Source organism: Eretmochelys imbricata, chromosome 10, assembly GCF_965152235.1.
Source record: "Eretmochelys imbricata isolate rEreImb1 chromosome 10, rEreImb1.hap1, whole genome shotgun sequence".
Taxonomy (NCBI): Eukaryota; Metazoa; Chordata; order Testudines; family Cheloniidae; genus Eretmochelys; species Eretmochelys imbricata.
Genome location: NC_135581.1, coordinates 51783052 through 51801412, shown reverse-complemented (window position 1 = coordinate 51801412; position 18361 = coordinate 51783052). Strand labels below are relative to the sequence as shown.

The 18361-nt window shown below is 44.1% G+C and overlaps 1 protein-coding gene across 1 annotated transcript in view; it reads left to right on the top strand.

Moving 5' to 3' along the window:
• APH1B (aph-1B gamma-secretase subunit) overlaps positions 1-18361 on the top strand; it is a 106985-nt gene that overhangs the window by 83776 nt on the left and 4848 nt on the right. The window contains exon 5 of the mRNA XM_077829234.1: positions 15535-15726. Coding sequence (XP_077685360.1) covers positions 15535-15726 — 192 coding nt within the window. The remainder of the gene's footprint in view (positions 1-15534; positions 15727-18361) is intronic.

The following is an 18361-nucleotide window of genomic DNA, read 5'->3' as shown; positions in this document are numbered from 1 at the left end:
CAATGAGTTATTACCACTCTCTCTCTTTTGATCTGGTTTTTACAGAGCTCCTCCTCAGACTCAGCCCAAAACAAACGATGTCATCAGAGACCTGCCTTCCAGGTCACTGCATCTTCATGAAACTGATCATTTCCTTGATAACCCCTACTCAGCTGTGCTGCAGAAGTGTTAGACCTTGGCACTTAGCTGGAGAATTGAGACATGGAGCTTCAGAAGCCTTCAGAAGAGATGTAAATGCCTAACAAATGGAGATTGCTTCATGGGGTATTTATCCTTTGCTTTGCCAGTTCTAGCCCGGGGGCCCTCCCTCAGTTCCCACATCCAAACCACCATGATTTGGTTGAGGGGATGTGGATCCAGGTATAAAAGACCCCAGAGGCTGAGCTGAGGGAAAGGACTGTGGGTCAGACTCTTAATAATTCAGGGGAAATTTGGAAAATTCCTGTCACAAACTGTCCAGGCTGTGAGAAGGGGATTTTCCCATTGAAGCCACTGGGAACTGACAGCAGAGATGAGATAGGACAGATTGAAAGTCATCAGGATACAGCCCGAAGGCTACATCCAATATATGTATGAATGAGGGGAGTAGCGTGTGTGGGAGGGAGGAGAGGTAAGAGGGCATGTCCCCTGAGGAAGGGGGTGAAGAATATTGCCCTGAGGAAGACAGGCGGCATGTGGGGAGTGCACACCATTCTCTCACAGGGGTCCCAGGCTACAGTTGTGGAAGAGCTGTTCTAGCTCTAAGGTCGTGGGTGTTTATAACAAGTATTAACTACTGATTGCAAGTAGTTATTGACTATTAAGCATAAATGGGTATTTATTTTCCAAACTATTCATCATTGTTAGCATTCTTATTGATTAATTGATTATTAGCATTTGATAGTACTACTTAGCATAATTAATCACTCTGTTAAAGGGATAGTGACTGTGGGGCTGTTGAGAGACTGGCTCACTTCAAAACCTTCCGGTCCCTAACTAGGGCCCTGAGAAGAGCTGGCCCAGTTTTTGCACTGTTGGAGATGTTGATCAGGGTCTCTCAAAGTGTGCTGGTCTGGCGGCTCTTCTCCCTGTGTACACACATTGCCAGCCAGCCGGCTGGCCTCCCCACTTTCAGCAGTGTGTAGGAGACAGCCTCATGGCCCAGCTCTTCCCATGGCCTCCAGTAGAGTTGGGCAGGGCTTGACATGAGCCCATCTCCAAACATTCCACTGCCCCCTCTCATGGTTCTTTGCAGTATCTTGTAAGCCTCTATTATGATCATTGATTATATTTTTGTAGGCTGGGCTGGAGGTAGTCAGAAGGGGATGGGACTTGAGCTATAGTGATCATGTTTTTAATGCTCTGTTTGTTTTGCTGGTTGGCTGCTGATTATTATTAGTAATCTTATTTATTATGGCCAAAGGCCAACCGAGAACAGGGCCCTGGTTGTGCTAGGTGCTGTACCAACATAGAGTTTACACAGTCTGTGCCCTGAAGAGCTTACAATCTAAATGGACAAGTGAGACACAGGGTGGGGAAGGGGTCTCACGCACAAATAGAGTGAACAGTCTGATGGAGACACATGACACGTTAGTGCCATGATTTTGGGTGGAGGGTCATTTAAGAGGGGATCAGCTAAATTCAAAGGGAAGGGAAGGGCAGTAATGGGGACAGGGCAGAGGAGAAAAGGATGAGAGAGGAAGGTATGCAGTGAACCTGAGGTGAAGTGACTGTGTGGGAGGATGACAGAGTGGGATGGAGCAAACTGGCACCAGGCACAGAAAGTCCAGTCGAGTCTGTAGGAATTTCTGACCATGGGTGTGAAGGTCTCTGCTTTGGTTGCATCTGCTCTTACTGGCTGGAATTTCAGCTGGTTCCTCTCTGCTGTTTTTACCCTGGGGCACATGGCAGGGTTGGTGTCACCTTTGAACCCATGCATTTCGAATGAGGATACAGTTTAGGATTTTGTTGTGAGTGTAGGTTTGTTGGGAGTTGCACAAATGGACTAAATGAGAGTGGACTGAAATGGCACAAAGGGGAAGCTGGGAGACAAGAGCATTTCAGGTGATTTTTTTTATTCTTGAGCATCAGATGAGAGAAACAGGCAGGTAGCTGAGAGAGAGCAATCTCCCCTGACTAAAATTCAGCAGAATTTCCTTGAAAGGTTTATTGCAAAGCACACATTAGGTATCTACATCCGACTGGCATGCACCATTTTTCCCACCTGAACTTGGATATCTGTCCCCAAAATCAAATGTCTTCTAAACCAAGATTTTCATTCATCAATTTCTCTGACTGCCTGAAATGTTCTGACAAGTGTCTAAAGTGGAACACTGAGCGGCTCTGGGTTTTTTGTTTTTTGTTTTTTTTAATGTCAGGTCATTGGAGAGGCCAATGGCTAAAATCCATGTATGTAGAATAGGATATCTGTTAAGTGACTGCATCTTCTGTGTACTATTATCCCAATATCTGCTGAAAGAGAGGGCATATTTATGTGTAACAAACTTATCGAAGCAAAAAAGTAGTAAATTTTATAGGTAACTGAGTAACTAGCACATACTTAGCTACTTAGCAAGATGCAACATATCCATACTGGAGCATGTGATAACCATTTAGCTCTTGTGTAGTTGTAGTAGAGTTTAGCATTTGTTAAGTGCATTCATAGCATGATATAATCACAAAAGGAAACGTGCATTAACTGCAGGTTGTGTTCCCCTTTAATTTTCTTTATGTATAATCTCATGGCCACTTATCCTACCAGTCTTCTTACTATAGCAGTGCATATGTTTTAGATAATGATGTGTCCAACTTTTTTTTATCGTTCCCGTTTATACATACAAATATTAAAGGATTATGACTTTCTAGGCACAAATGGTCTCAGACGGATCTAGCTACAAATAACTGTACTCATGGCAGTACATCTTTTACCCTTTGAAATATGTTTTAATACTGAACTTTACTTAAATTTTTTAAATGTCATTTCTGCAAAGTGAAGTGTTTAATTTGTTTCAGGGCTCTTCAGGTTCAAGGTGTTTTACCAGTGTAAATTCCAATGTAACTTGGAGAAGTCATGGCTGCCCTGCACACTGGAATCTTTTTTTCTGGTTTAAGCATTACAGAGGTAATGAGCAGATGCCTGCCAATGACAGGAGACGCAGCCTTGCTGTCATTGCTTTGAAGAGCCTTGGGAAAGCATGAGCCAGGCTCTTTGGATGAGAACTAAAGTGCTGGGATGGAATGTTGTCTCTGAACTGCTACGGGGAGAAACAAGGCATAAAGAAATGGTAATAGATATGACACAGCAGAGCCTGAGTTTTCTACCTGCTAAACAGAACTACCTTAGTGCAATGGTAAAACTGAGATTATAATCCCATAATAAGGATATTTAAAGTTGAGGTTCCCATAGAAATTCTAAACTCCGTCTTTTTGCACACATGCCTTGCCTTGCAATAGGTTATTTCATTTCATGACCCCGTTTCATTAGGGAAGGGAGTGTTGTCTAGCAGTTGGAGCAAGGGACTCTTGGTCAGGAGTTGTAGGATCTGTTCTTATCTCTGTCACTGTTAATTTAGGCAAGACATCTTACATCTTTTTACCTCTCTTTCCACAGCTATAAAGTGGGGATAATGTTTGCTTGTAGAGAGTAAGGTGTTGAGGCTTAATATAACATAACTTCATATCTGCAGCGCTTTTCATCTGAAGATATCGTAGCATTACTGAGCCACATTCTGAGGCCCTTACTCCTGTTGAGTAGCTTCAAAGGGGCTAATTAAGAACTAAGAATCTGGCAATAGGTTTGTAACTTTCGGAGTAGCACCTGATACCCTTGCATGTGTTAACATACATTATGTGGAAAAATACAAAAATATCATTCTGCCCAGATCTCCATGCTGCCTACCCCTCCATCCAAGCATCTATTATAGCTATGGCTTTTTTTGTCCTTTACTCACACCAGTTATGTGCTACTTTTCATATGACCCCGTATTGTTTATCCAGGCTTCCTATTTAATATGCTGAAAAACGTCCTCCTGTACTTAAAAAAAAAAAAAAAAAAAAAGCCATCTTTTGTGTAAAGGTTTCCACTTCTAAAGGTGGTATTCAGTGTTGTGTCTTGTACTGCATTGTACATTGTATTTTAATATTGTTAAGTCTTCAAGGCAAGATCCCCACGTATTTACTATATAGCAGGGTGTTACTAGAGTGCTATATAAATTTAAATGTGAACATGAGATGGCATAGCTTGAACTTTCCAGACTCTCACATTAGACCATAAATTGCTGTTGGTTCACTGAAGACAAGGGGAGACTTAAGTACAACTCAGTGGCAGGATCTGGTCCCATTATAATGATATGCCCATAAAATTCAGATCAGATGTTGGAGGTTCGGATCCAAATTCATCCATGGCCCCTCCCCGCCAACTCCCAGCTGAAATCTGAGAAAGTTCTACTTTGGTTCTGGCTTGGGTAGAAGTTAAGCTGAAAATTGACAGTTGCCCAATGGCAAAGTGCATTCTAGAGAGAATAAAAATGGTAAGACCTGCTGGGTATTGTGTAGCATACAGAAAAGTAACTGTGGGGGAAGTATTTTTCTCTAGTTGTATGTGCAGACGGAAGAGCAGAGCAGCTTTCTATCACATACAGCCTTGAAAGCCCAAGTGCTTCTCAAAATTCCTCCTTGGATGGATGCCACACAATTACAACTGAAAAATGGCACTGGGGAGGTGTGGTTTGTGGAAATGCAGGAGGAGTTGTGGGAGAGCCTGGAAACAACATTCTTTTTCTGCAGAAAAGACTGCACATCACTGCAGTAACTTGCCATTATCTTACCAGCCATACATACCTTTGTGTATGATATCAAGCTCTTGATGGACTTGGGTGGAAATAAGTGGGAGAAGAGTGTATGATTTGAGGCCCACACGCTCACAGCAATTTCAGATTGCAGGGCTCAGAAATATTCTCTGCATCTTTATGCCCATCTTGACCCGTAGGCCCCTGTTATGGAGCATGGTGTTACAGAGTGTCCCCAAACAAGTTATCTGTGGATTATGTCGCTCCCATAGCCACAACCCCTGTAGTTTGCCACATCTTGGTTTTCTCATGGAACAGATGTTATGCTGCTATTTACTATGAATGACTTACTGTATCTTGTGGATTTTCTTCATATTTAGCTCCTTAAATGCTTTTCTTGGAAAGTTGTCACATGGTCCCAAGTAAGTAATAATCAGATGAAAGGTTATCTCTATGTGTGAGGAATCCATTCTAGCAAGGAATTAAATTGGGGATCTGGATATTAAAATGGTCTCCAAAATGCCTGATCATTGGTCAATGAGGTAATTTCATTAGTTTATAAGAACATTAGGCTTTGGATAGTGTTATTCATATGACCCCTTGACAGCAACTGACCCACTTTGGAGCTCTCTTTTTGGCCCGGTCTGCAGTTCCATGGTAGCCAGCCCACTCGAAAGCCTGAAGAAATAAGGCTGTTTATTGAGAACCTGCTTTTATTAATGTGGTTTCTTATTGACCTCCTAGCCAAACTGGATTTCTAGGAGTGAAGCTTAAGTGCCTTATACAGCTCCCAGCAGTCACTGGGAGTCTTTTTCATTTATCTTAATGGGAGATGGGTGGCTTGGACCTTCATTTTTCCTTTAATCATCCTGCAAGCACAGTGCCCATGGTGAATGTATGGCACACCTCACCCATGAAAAGCACAAGAAGATGCATCACGATGGAATTGTGGGGAGGAGTCATTCTGATTTTAAGGACAAGCGTTGGGCGACTTGTCTAAGACAGTAAGAGTTTGCATATTGCAAACTTTGAAATGGCTTGACTGAAAAATGCGTCTTTAACTTTAAAAATTAAGTGGGATTGAAATGGAGGCGAAAATCCTTTGACATGAGCAATATCAAAGTTCCATGGATATGTGCCCATAAAAGAATTGTACTGATCGTATGGCTAAGTGGCAAAAGCAAACAGCTGAACAGATTTTCTATTAGGTACGGTGCATACTGGAAACAGAACAGAAACAAAAAGATCAGCTAGAACCAAAAGAAGGAATTAATTCAGCTTCTGAAATATCAAAACCACTCTGGTTCATAGTGACACCTAGTGGTATCCTATGGGATGTTTGCTTCATAAAATGTTGAGACTAGTGCACATTAAAATGAAACTAATAGCAATGAGGCATAGTGCAGCTGGGTGCTGTGCCAGTCTTGGTCCCAGCTTTGTCCAAGTTTCTCAGTTCTGAGCTACTTTTTTATGACAGGTTTCAGAGTAACAGCCGTGTTAGTCTGTATTCGCAAAAAGAAAAGGAGTCCTTGTGGCACCTTAGAGACTAACCAATTTATTTGAGCATGAGCTTTCGTGAGCTACAGCTCACTTCATCAGATGCATACCGTGGAAACTGCAGCAGACTTTATATATACACAGAGAATATGAAACAATACCTCCTCCCACCCCACTGTCCTGCTGGTAATAGCTTATCTAAAGTGAGCATCAGGTTAGGCCATTTCCAGCACAAATCCAGGTTTTCTCACCCTCCACCCCCCCACACAAATTCACTCTCCTGCTGGTGATAGCCCATCCAAAGTGACAACTCTTTACACAATGTGCATGATAATGAAGTTAGGCCATTTCCTGCACAAATCCAGGAGAGAACCTGGATTTGTGCAGGAAATGGCCTAACTTCATTATCATGCACATTGTGTAAAGAGTTGTCACTTTGGATGGGCTATCACCAGCAGGAGAGTGAATTTGTGTGTGGGGGGGTGGAGGGTGAGAAAACCTGGATTTGTGCTGGAAATGGCCTAACCTGATGCTCACTTTAGATAAGCTATTACCAGCAGGATAGTGGGGTGGGAGGAGGTATTGTTTCATATTCTCTGTGTATATATAAAGTCTGCTGCAGTTTCCACGGTATGCATCTGATGAAGTGAGCTGTAGCTCACGAAAGCTCATGCTCAAATAAATTGGTTAGTCTCTAAGGTGCCACAAGGACTCCTTTTCTTTCTACTTTTTTATGTGGCTCTTGAGTCTCTCTTGAGAAGACACTAGATGTCACTCCGCTGTCCCAGTTGGCTGGTAAGTTCTGTTGGGTGCATAAACAGAGGGATTAGGCTGAGTCTACACTTGATCTATATTGGAACATAAACGCTGGTGTAAGGCTAGTGCCAATGCCTATTGCCCCCACCTCTGCAGCATGTTTAGTTTTAAAGATTAAATAGTTTGTGTAAACCTTCCGTTTTTGTTCTCTTCATCTTTCAATGAACTCCTAGAGGGGGCAGTCCATTGTTAAACTAGAACAGAGGTGGGCAAGTACGGCCCACGGGCCACATCCGGCCCGCGGGACCCTCCTGCTCGGCCCCTGAGCCCCTGGCCTGGGAGGCTAGCCCCCGGCCCCTCCCCCGCTGTTCTCCCTCCCCGCAGCCTCAGCTCACTGCGCTGCCGGCGCAATGCTCTGGGCGGCGGGGCAGCAAGCTCCTGGGGCAGCGCAGCTGCAGAGCCCGGCCTCACCCGGTGCTCTGTGCTGCGTGGTGCGTGGCCAGCCACCAGTGCTCCAGGCAGTGCGGTGAGAGGGGTGGTGGGATAGAGGGCAGGGGAGTTGAGGGTGGTGGTCAGGGGGTGGGGGTGTGGATAGGGGTCGGGGCGGTCAGAGGGTGGGGAACAGGGGGGTTGAATGGGGGCAGGGGTCCCGGTGGGGGCAGTCAGGAAGGAGTGGGGGGTTGGATGGGGCGGCGGGGGGCAGGCAGGGGTGAGGGTCCCGGGGGGGGCAGTTAGGGGACAGGGAGAAGGGGTGGTGGATGGGGCAAGGGTCCCGGGGGGGCAGTCAGGAAGGAGAGGAGGGGTTGGATGGGGCAGTGGGGGGCAATCAGGGGTAGGGGTTCCAGGGACAGTCAGGGGACAGGGAGCGGGGGGGGGGTGGATGAGGCAGGGCTCTCACGGGGGCCATCAGGGAACAGGGGGTGTTTGGATGGGGCAGGAGTCTGGGGGCGGCCATCAAGGGCCAGAAGTGGGGGGGGAGCCATGCCCCCCTCCCCTAACCAGCCCTCCATACAATTTCCAAAACCTGATGCGGCCCTCAGGCCAAAAAGTTTGCCTGCCCCTGAACCAGACTGTTCCAGTTGACAGGATTTTATGTGGGGTATTTTTGTGTTGAGTGAGTTCCTTGTTGCCTTGACACTGATTTCCTTAATGTCTCTCATCCTGTTCAGAATTGCATTTATGAATTAATAGGCAATAAAGGAAGTTGTTGTCTAACATCCTTGGAAGAATCATATCCAGCCTAGTGCAGGATGATAAAAATTTTTGTTGCCTGACAAGTGAAGCAGATGTATCTTTCAGGAACTAACCCTAGTAGCTGCAGCCTTCAGCGTGCACCCTTTGCCTTTAGTGCTAGAAATGCCCTCTTCTTGGAACAATGTGCACTGGCAGGTGAAAACCTGTTTACTGGTCATCATACCAACCAAGCTCTCGTTGGGTCTGGCTGCAGTGCTGGTTACAGGCGCTTCTCACAAGTGACCCAGGATCTGGCAGAAACAAGATCTGATATCTGTTTCATGTAAACATACAAGCTCTTCCTTTAATCACTGACGTAGGAGGAATAGCTCTCCCGCTGAATTGCTACTGCTGCTTTTCAGCCTGCAGCTTTATTGTGGAAAGCAACAAATTGGCATTCAAGGGGGTGAGAGCAATAGAGCTCATAGCTACAGTAATACCTAGGACCTACTGCACTTTTCAGCCAGGTATCAGAAAGCATCAGTTCCTTTTGTTATGTGCCAAACGTAGGCTTGGGGCCTAGTTAAATCTTGCAGTATTCTGGATGGGAGATGAGCTTGCTTGAGAGAGCAGCCCAAATATATGGGGCTATAGCTCTAGTAAATAGAGGTAGGACTAAACCAAAACCCTGAATCCAAATATCTCAAAACTTCAGGGGCTGAATTTTGCCCTCAGTTACATCTGAGCATACACCATTGAGTTCAATGGGCACAGCCAGCTAGGGAAGGGAGAAGCTGGGAGGCACATGCTTTTGTGAGACAATAGGTTCCCCTGGTCAAAGCATTCCACAGTCTTTTGTCTTCAAACCCTCTCTGTCTCAGTTTCAGCTGCTGCCATTCTTATCCTGTTGCTTCGCATCTCGCAGCCACACAAGAGAAGCCCAGAAACATAATTCCAGAGGGGGTGAAGAGCAATTACAAATGGAACTGACTTTTAATAGGAATTCCAGTAGATTCAATTTGAATCTTGCATTTGGTTTCTAGTGGAGGACCAGTAGCTTGAGGAATCAATAGACCTATAGTATTGCTCTCTTCCAAAACCCAGTTCTCAACTGGGTGAGCTTTCAGCAGTAACTTCTGTTATTCCTATCAGCCAGCGCATGACGGGCAGCTATAACTTCAGTCTCTGGAAAAGTGATTGTTCAGTCCTCCAGGGTGCAAGGTATATTTGGTCACTATGACTCTTGCCACCTTAGCAGAATGAATGACGAGATCGGGATGAAGGTTCTCCCAGAAAACTCTTTGTGAATGAGGCTCTGTGTATCTGGGCAGAAGAGTCTACTGTGAAGCAAACAAGCTGGGAGGAGAGAGGGGGGCCAATTTTATTTATCAGAAGGAATGCATCAAGAAATTTAAGAGTTCTTTACAGTAGCTAGCCAGCTATTAATAATTAGTGCATGTTGCATTATGAATGATTGGCAAAAAGACTGATCTTTGAAGTGAACTTTGCACTTTCAGATAAGCAGTGTGGACAGTAGATAGTGTGTTTTCCAAGGCAAAGGGGGGATGAGTGCAAGTCCAGAAGCACAATGAACAGCTGTAGAATTGCGCTCACTGTGGTTTTATTTTGTACTTGCCTTGTTTTCTTTACATCAGCAAGATTGGAAGGTAAGAGAGCTACTTTCTTTAACATACCTTTGTATTTTGTATGATGTATAACACCAAGGCGCTGACCATTGGTCATTATAGACTACATGGTTATGGAGCTTTTTGGAAGGAATTGAAAAATCCAATGCCCTGGCCAAATCCCCACCTGTAAATTACATGCTGCCTCCTTCAAATTACCTTTGCAGAAGTTACTTTTCACCTGCCCTCTGACATTTTTTATGCAGTACCCATAGCATAATATACTTTCCATCTTCCCCCTCACAAGTATAAGCATGCTGTGATCACCTCTTTAACTAGTGTTACATAAATACAAGGAATATTATTTTCTCCAGTAAACATGATTTCATGGCTGTCTAGCAGACTATTTCAAGTGAGATTAGGGATGGGTGCTAAGTGGTTTTGGATTTGTTTCTTTTGACATGAGTTGTTATCAGTTTTAGGAAAAGATGGCTTGAAAAATATACCTAATGTTACAATCCAGTATTGTATTGTCATGGATGCAATATATTGCCACTTGTGTGACTACAAAATAATAGATCTGCATCAAATACTTTGAACCTTGTCAAGTTTTAACTAAAAGTGCATTGTTGCTGATACTGTCTGACATTTATCTTGTAAGAAATACACCCAAATTAAGATTTTCAGTAGGTTTCTTTTTGACAATAGCTTGGTAAAGTTTCATTTACAGTTTTGGAGATGTAAGTGTTACATATATAAAATATTCATCCAAACCAGCAAATGATGGAAATCACAAACTGAATTGTATGCACAATTGCAATACTTTCATGTAGAATTTTATGCTAATGATGCCCAATTTTTTAAAAAAAAATACTCCTCTAGATTTAATCTGAGGCCACCTTTTACTTTGCTGTAGGATTGTTCTGCATGTGATGTTTGACTTGATTGTTTTAAATATGCCCATTGCTCATCAGCTGCAATATGTATAATTAACCATTTGTCTACACTTTTTCCCATCCCATGCGACTCTATATAAAGATACAGAGTGCAGTGCTTGTTTTTATACCAGTCTGCTATTAGTCTTGGTTTCCAGACAATATGGATTTTCCACACTCCTGAGTGATGCAGTTATGCTGACCTAAATCCTGGTGTAGAGAGCACTGTGTTGATGGGAGAGTGACATAGCTACTACCTCTTGGGGAGGTGGATTACCTATGACAACAGGAAAAGCCCTCCCGTTGGCATAGGTAACGTCTTTCTTGAAGTGCTATAGTGGCACAGAGATGCATTGGCGCAGCTGAACCACTGCAGCATTTTAAGCATAGACAAGCCCTTGTGCAGAATGTCACAGCTAAACACAAGATGGAATAGATTGTTTAGCATAAATAGTTAAGACATATTTCAAGGTGAAGTGGCCTGTTAACACCTCTCCAGTCATAGAGAGGGAGCAGTTCGGGGGGGAGGGGTTGTTAGTGGGTTATAGATTGTTGTAATAAGCCATAAATCCAGTGTCTATATTCACTCGATGATATTTAGTGTCTAGCAAAGTTATGAATTTCAGCTCCCATGCTTATCTCTTGAAAGTGTTGTGCAGGTTTCCTTTGAGGATGGGGACTGATAGGTCAGATATAGAGTGATCACTTTGTGAAAAGTGTTCACCCACAGGTGATGTGATGTTTTTGTTTTTTATCGTTTTCCTGTGTGAGTTTATTTGAGAGCATTGTGATTGTCTGGCTTCTCCCACATAGTTTCTTTTGGGACATTTAGTGCACTGGAGGTGGTTCACCATATGTTGTGATAGGCATGTGTAGGACCCATAGATCTTGAAAGGTGTGCTGCGGCGGGTGTTGATCATTGTAGTGGTATAGAGATGGCTGCAGGTTTTGCGTCTGTTGTTCTGGCAGTGTCCGGTGCCGCTTTGAATTGGTGTGTCCTGGTCTATGGGGAGCTTGAGCATGGAGAGTTTACGGGCCAGAAGAGGGGATTCAGAAAAGATTTCTTTCAGGGTGGGTGTAATGTTCCATTCTGGTGTTATCTGGACCGGTGATCTGCTAGGTCACTCCAATCCTTCACTCTGGGAGCCAGCCTTACCTTGCACTACTGTGAGAACCCCCACTCCTGGGCTGTTCATGCACAGCCTCTGGCATGTAAGCTGCTCCTTGGACTGTGCAACCGAATGACACTAGCCAATATCTCCGGTCCCAGACACAACCCTAGGAACCTCCTTGTTGCAGTGTCCAGTTATGCCCACTGGATGCTGCAAGCTTATATAAGTTTGTCAATTTAACAAAGAAATTGATATGTACCAGGCTTGTTATCCCAATGGGAGCCTCTGACACACTTCAAACCAAACACACTGCTTCAGGTAGAATAAACAAACAAATGTATTAACTATAAAGATAGATTTTAAGTGATTATAAGTCAAAACATAACAAGTCAGCTTTGGTCAAATGAAATAAAAGTAAAATGCATTCTAAGCTGATCTTAACACTTTCAATGCCCCTACAAACTTAGATGCTTCTCACCACAGGCTGGCTGGTTGCTCTTCAGCCAGGCTCTCCCCTTTGATCAGCGCTTCAGTTGCTTGGTGTGGTGTCTGTGGATGTAGGTGGAAGAGAGAGGACGAGCATGGCAAATGTGTTTTTCTTTTATCATGTCCTCTCCTTCCTCTTGGCTTTGCCCTTCCGCCCTATCAGAGTCAGGTGAGCATTACTGAGTCTCTCAAAGCAAGGTTGAGCAATTCCCCGGTGTAGCCTCATGCAGGTGCGTCATTGCATTGTAGCTCCCTTGCTGAACAATGGCTGTTGATGAGTTGTTTGACACCCCGCCCGGCATTGGTTACTTTCCTTGCTGTTGCCTCTGGGGAGCAAATATCTGGTTGATTTCCCCCAATTTACAGCATGTTTTAGTAACACCCATACTACACAATTCTCATAACTTCATATGCGTTAATGATATACATATATGGATAGAGAAATGACTTTCAGCAGGTCATAATCTTTCCCCATTACAAGGCATGCTTTATACATAAGATCATGATTATATGAAAATGAGAAATATGGGGGTTACAGCACGCTCCCCCAAGGTAAAGAATGTCACACCTCCCCCCTTAGTTTACTGCAAGAGGGTTAGTCACTGACTAGCTTGAAGGCAGTTTGTATTATAGTTCTCTTGGCACCTACTGGGAAGCCTTGGAGTGTTCAGCACTGGCCTAGGGCATCTTGGCCATGGGATCCCATTTCCAGAGGAGGTACTGGCCAGGAATTGTGCCAGAAACTGTACAGGAGCCTAGCCAGACCAAGGGAAGCTTAAAAGCACATGAGCCCAGCGTGTATATCCAAACATAGCAGTCTGGTGAGCGTCTGGCATAGGGAGCTTGGCCAGGGCTGTCACAAGACCATTGGACTGTATCCTCTTGCTGTGTCTAGTGCTGGCCATGTGCCAGCAACAGGATGCTTCTCTGTTCATCTTTTGGTCCCCGATCTCTAGTTCTCTGCTGTGGAGGCTTCCTTTGGCAGCTAGCTCCCACGTTCTGCCTCTATCCCACTGCCCCTGCTCACAATGGTAGGATTATTATCCAGGGGGCTGCAGTGGTAAGTGCAGCTCTTACCTGCACCTGAGTAGCCATTGTGGGCAATTAAAGTGAGAGAAGGAGCAGCAATGAGGGCTGGCCACTGACTCAGAAATGTGTGTGAGGGTAACAACAAACCAATATCAGTAATCAGTGCCTCATGACCTACGCTGATCATAGGGTCCTTGTCAAATGGCAGGGCCTGTTCCCATCAGTTTGCTTCATGTTAGTGGCTCATGGGTAGCTAAGAGTCATGTTCAGACTGAGCTTTATCCAGGAGGAGCTGAGTCTTTAAGGCAATTACGGTTTGACCCGGGCCTGCACGACGAAGAATGATGGCTCAGGGCTGCACTCTCACAATCTTCATCTTGCAGGATTCTGAATTTCAGTTCCTAACATTGCCGCTGACTCTTGGCATCTGCCTCAATTCCCTGTCTGTACATTAGAGATAATGCCCACTGGTGCAGTGTGCTTCCCTCTCTGCAGCTGGCCAGAACCATTAGCCAGTGCAAAAGGAAGGAGGTGGGACAATGATTTCACTGCCCCATTCCATCCTTCCTCTGGTCAGCTTGTGCTGATAGAATCAGAGCACAGAGATTGACTATGTCTGGCCCTTTCAGGTCTACACTACAACCAAGACTGATGCTTTGAGACTGATCCACCGGTGGTCGATTTAGTGGGTCTAGTAAAGACCCGCCAAATTGACTGCAGATCGCTCTGCAGTCAACCCCTGTACTCTACTCCCGACGAGAAGAGTAAGGTAAGTCGATGGGAGATTTTCTCCTGTCGACCCCCTGCGGTGTAGACCCCATGGTAACTTGACCTAAGGTACATCGACTCCAGCTACGTTATTCACGTATCTGGAGTTGCATAGAGTAGGTCAATTTACCGCAGTAGTGTAGACATAGCCTTAGAGGGAGCAGATATAGTCTCCTTGTGTCCTCCCCTCTAGCATTACCAGGCAATGGATGGGTACAATCTGGCCCCAAATAACCTTGGCTCCTCCTGGAGGGTCTACATTGCTGTGCAAAGTCTTGTGCTCTGACTGCTTTATGTTGTCCTATAATCATATGCTCAAACAAAAAAGCCAAAAGAACAGGGAAATATTGCTCGTTAATTTCTATGCATCTCTTCCTCTAATGCAAAGCAAAAGCAAAGAACTAAACAGTCTGCTTGTGATTGCAAACAAACTACTCTGCAGCTGTTTCCAAAATATCTTTAAGTTGTCTGATGTGACTCACTGGTGTCAGCTGCCAATCATCTGAGCTAACGGTATATTTTAAAATGGAACCAGACTGATAACTATTAACCCTTATCCAATTCCAAGTTTACTCACAGCTCAGTCTTTTGGGTTCAGACTGATAACAGAGAAACCTGTGCTTTAAGTCAGTACGGGATGGTTAAAATAGGTTACCCCAATTGCAGACTTGTAGAACAGTTTCCACTGGTGCAGAAATTCAAAGCAAGCTGTGGTCCAGCCAGAACAGTGAATTGGTATTTTGTTAGGTTTGGAGTGAGATATAAAAAGCTTGTTTGGTTTTTGGCTGTTTGTTAACAGGGTTGGCTCTAAAAACTAACATGAAAGAAGCTACTGGCATAGCTTTTCGTCTCTAAAGGTGACCACCAAAAGGGGGGAGAGGAGAAATTTAGTTAGTGCCTTTTTTTCTGTCTGAAGGCTTGAATGATGTCTGGTTTTTAAAAAACTTTTTTACAAAATGCATTTACAAAAGTTATTCTGCTTATTTTTTATCATTAGAAATGTCAAAGCAAAATGATTTAGACAGTCTAAATATTCTAGCCTTCACTCCTTCAGGGAAGGGAATGTGTTTGCAGTGTAGCTGTGGGGTCGAAGCAGCCTTTGGAATGGCGTTGCAGCCTCTCCACAGCAGATTCTTTCTCGTGCCACCCCCTACACCCTTTGGGGCAATGGCTACACATTGGTAAGAGCTCTACCATGAGGTCGCTCTCAGCAAGAACACCGGGCCAGCAGTCTTAAAATGGCACTTCAGTGTAGCAAAAAGAACATTATCAGGCCAAATGGGGAAATTATTCCAGAATAAACTAGCACCTCTTGCCATTGTAAATATTGCCAGGTAGACTTTATCTGTGAGTAACATGCTTTCCATTTTGGTGTTTCCTGGTGCAGTATGTAATGAGCCAATGGATGAAGGCCTACATGGAGACAAGATTGGGATCCGACTCTACTATGATAAAACCACAGATCGCTGTAAACCATTTGCATACAGAGGTGCTGGTGGGAATGGAAATCGCTTCTTCACTGACAGGCAGTGTATGAAGACATGCTCTACGTTAGCTGAACTAATCTATCCAGATGATGGTAAGTCAGACTGGCTTTTATTTTGACTTTTCCATTCTCTGCATAGCTTCTTCTAATTGTAGAAGAGGCAAAGTCCATCTGTTGCTATGGAAAGTGGTGGCTGCTTAGGATCATATAGAAGCTGCAGGTTGACCATCAACACCCACTCCTCTAGCTTTACTCCATCCACATTGTCATCAGCGTATCCCCAGTGGGAACGGCGTAAGTTAAAATTGCCGCAGTAGACTGAAGGTCTCGAGAAGGTGGGGAGAAGAGGAGTTGGCCAGTTGGTTGATGGAGGTTTCTAGACATTGATAAGGGTCAGGTCCTTCACTTTTATAGCCTGACATTTGATTATATCATTTGGACCTGATGATGAGACTGAAGTTGCTGGAATGCCTTCCCTGATGTAGGATGCCATCCTAGGTGCAGGCAATATGCCTGTAATAGAGGTGAGACGCAACAGCAAAGACAGGGATTGATTGTTGAGTGTTAATGGTAGTGTGTATTTCCTGAAACAAGATGACGTGTGCTTTATATACTACTGCCAGCTGGGGGAGGAGGTCCCTGATGGCCACTGAAATTCCCACAGTATTGACCCTGAGTCTAACTGTGTAGGACTCAGAAGGAGAGAAATTATAGTCAGTACATATTTAAAAATCTGTTAAAACTTCCTAAAGATGGTTTCCCTGGACATGATTTGAAGTCTGGTACCTCAGAGCTGGCTAGAAGCAAGTGCTCTATGTTCTATTGGACAGTTTGGGGATCTCCCCTTTACAGTTGTAGAAAAACTCCTCTATTTAGCTCTGCAGGATTATGAGATATTGGATCTTAGATATGTAACTGATGCCAAACTGAATATTGCCAACCCTGAAATAGGAAACACTTCTCTGGCTCTTCTACCTTATTACATAAACTGTCAAATGTTTGATGGAGATAACTCTGGGGTTTTTTTTAACTAGTCGTTTAGTTTAGTTTAGTTCCATCCTATGAGATAACACTACATTCCTCAAGGTGCTAGTAGCAAAATTCCAGCCTTTAAAGTATTTCATAACATTAAAAATTCAGTTCATATTAAATACTATAACTTCCTGATCCTCTCCTCCTGGCAAGATTTCACCACCTTAAGTACTAGAATTACATCTGGGTGTCTTGGACATTATTTTTAGTGTCTAAAGCAAGTCCAGATCCAAACTATGACTTGGGTCCTTCTCTGCATCTCAAAGTTAAGGGCTGTGGATATGAGGTGTTGGCTCATTCACCAGCACTCCACAGAAGGTCTCTATTTGAGGCCCTGTAAATTGGTGGCTGATTTATTCTCATTTGGATATTGTCAGTCAGTTCAGAGTTTGGGTTTGCTGTGTATATAAGCAACCAAAAGTGCTGGTGCTTATCTGAACTGCTTTGGGAAACTAATGAAGAACATAGTTTCTCAGGAGACTCCCATGGTTTCCCACTTCAGAGCAGGTGAAAAATCCTAATAACCGCCCCTTCTTCCTGCTGCTTTTGCCATTTCTTCTTCCAGTTCCATCTGGAACCTGGAAACAAACCTTCAAAAGGCCTACTTCAGTCCTAGAAACAGGCAGAGGCCTGGGGGAAAGGGAGTTTGAGCCAGTTCTGCCTTTTGTATTCAGATTGCAGCTGAACACTGGGAACAACTGAGCTTGAAAAATTACTTTGCATGCGGTAAAAGAGAAGGAACTAGGAATGTTGCAAGACTAAGTCCCAGGAAAACTCCCATTTGCCTGTCCCATGGACAAGTCCATAAGCGTATGAATTAGGATTCCCCCTCAACTCTCCCAGGGGGGAGGGATAGCTCAGTGGTTTGAGCATTGGCCTGCTAAACCCAGGGTTGTGAGCTCAATCCTTGAGGGGGCCGTTTGGGATCTGGGCCAAAAATTGGGGATTGGTCCTGCTTTGAGCAGGGGTTGGACTAGATGATCTCCTGAGGTCCCTTCCAACCCTGATATTCTATGATTCAATTATGAGGCAGCACAAGTGTCATTTCAGCCCATCCTAAGTTAAGGAGGGCCTTGTGCTAGCCCTGCAAACAGTTAGGCATTTTGCCCAGAGATTCTTGCTCGGAGCTTTAGAATAGAAACTGACCAGGACAAAAGTGTTCTGAGCCATCAAACCTGTTTGTTCAGATACATCCACTAGAGCGAAGTGGCACTAGGATCAGATATATGCAGGGAACAGTGGAGAGTTATTTAAACAAAGCTAGAATTGAGTATGTGCAGCACAGAGGCAGATGTCTTGGGGCTTACAACAAACAATGCAGGAGAAATATCATGCAGAGTATTTTGGCTACAAACATACTTGTTTAATGTAGGGGAGCAAATTATACAGTCTGTCTACAGTTACAATTTACAGACACTGAAATAGCTGCCATGCTTCTACTGCTGTGTACTGTACAAACAGAAATTAGAGCTGGAAAAGACCCATTAGTCCATCTCACTACGTGCAGGATGGTTCCTGTCAGGATTTTTTCTGTGTTTGGCTTGGGACTTATATAAATAGATTGGACAAGGTTTCATCCACCACTTCCTCTGGAAGTCTCTTCCATAGCATACGAGATCTTTGCTATTAGGACACTTGTTTTTTTCCCCCCTGAGACTCAGCCTAAATTTCCCTTCTGTTGTTTTCATTCCATTCT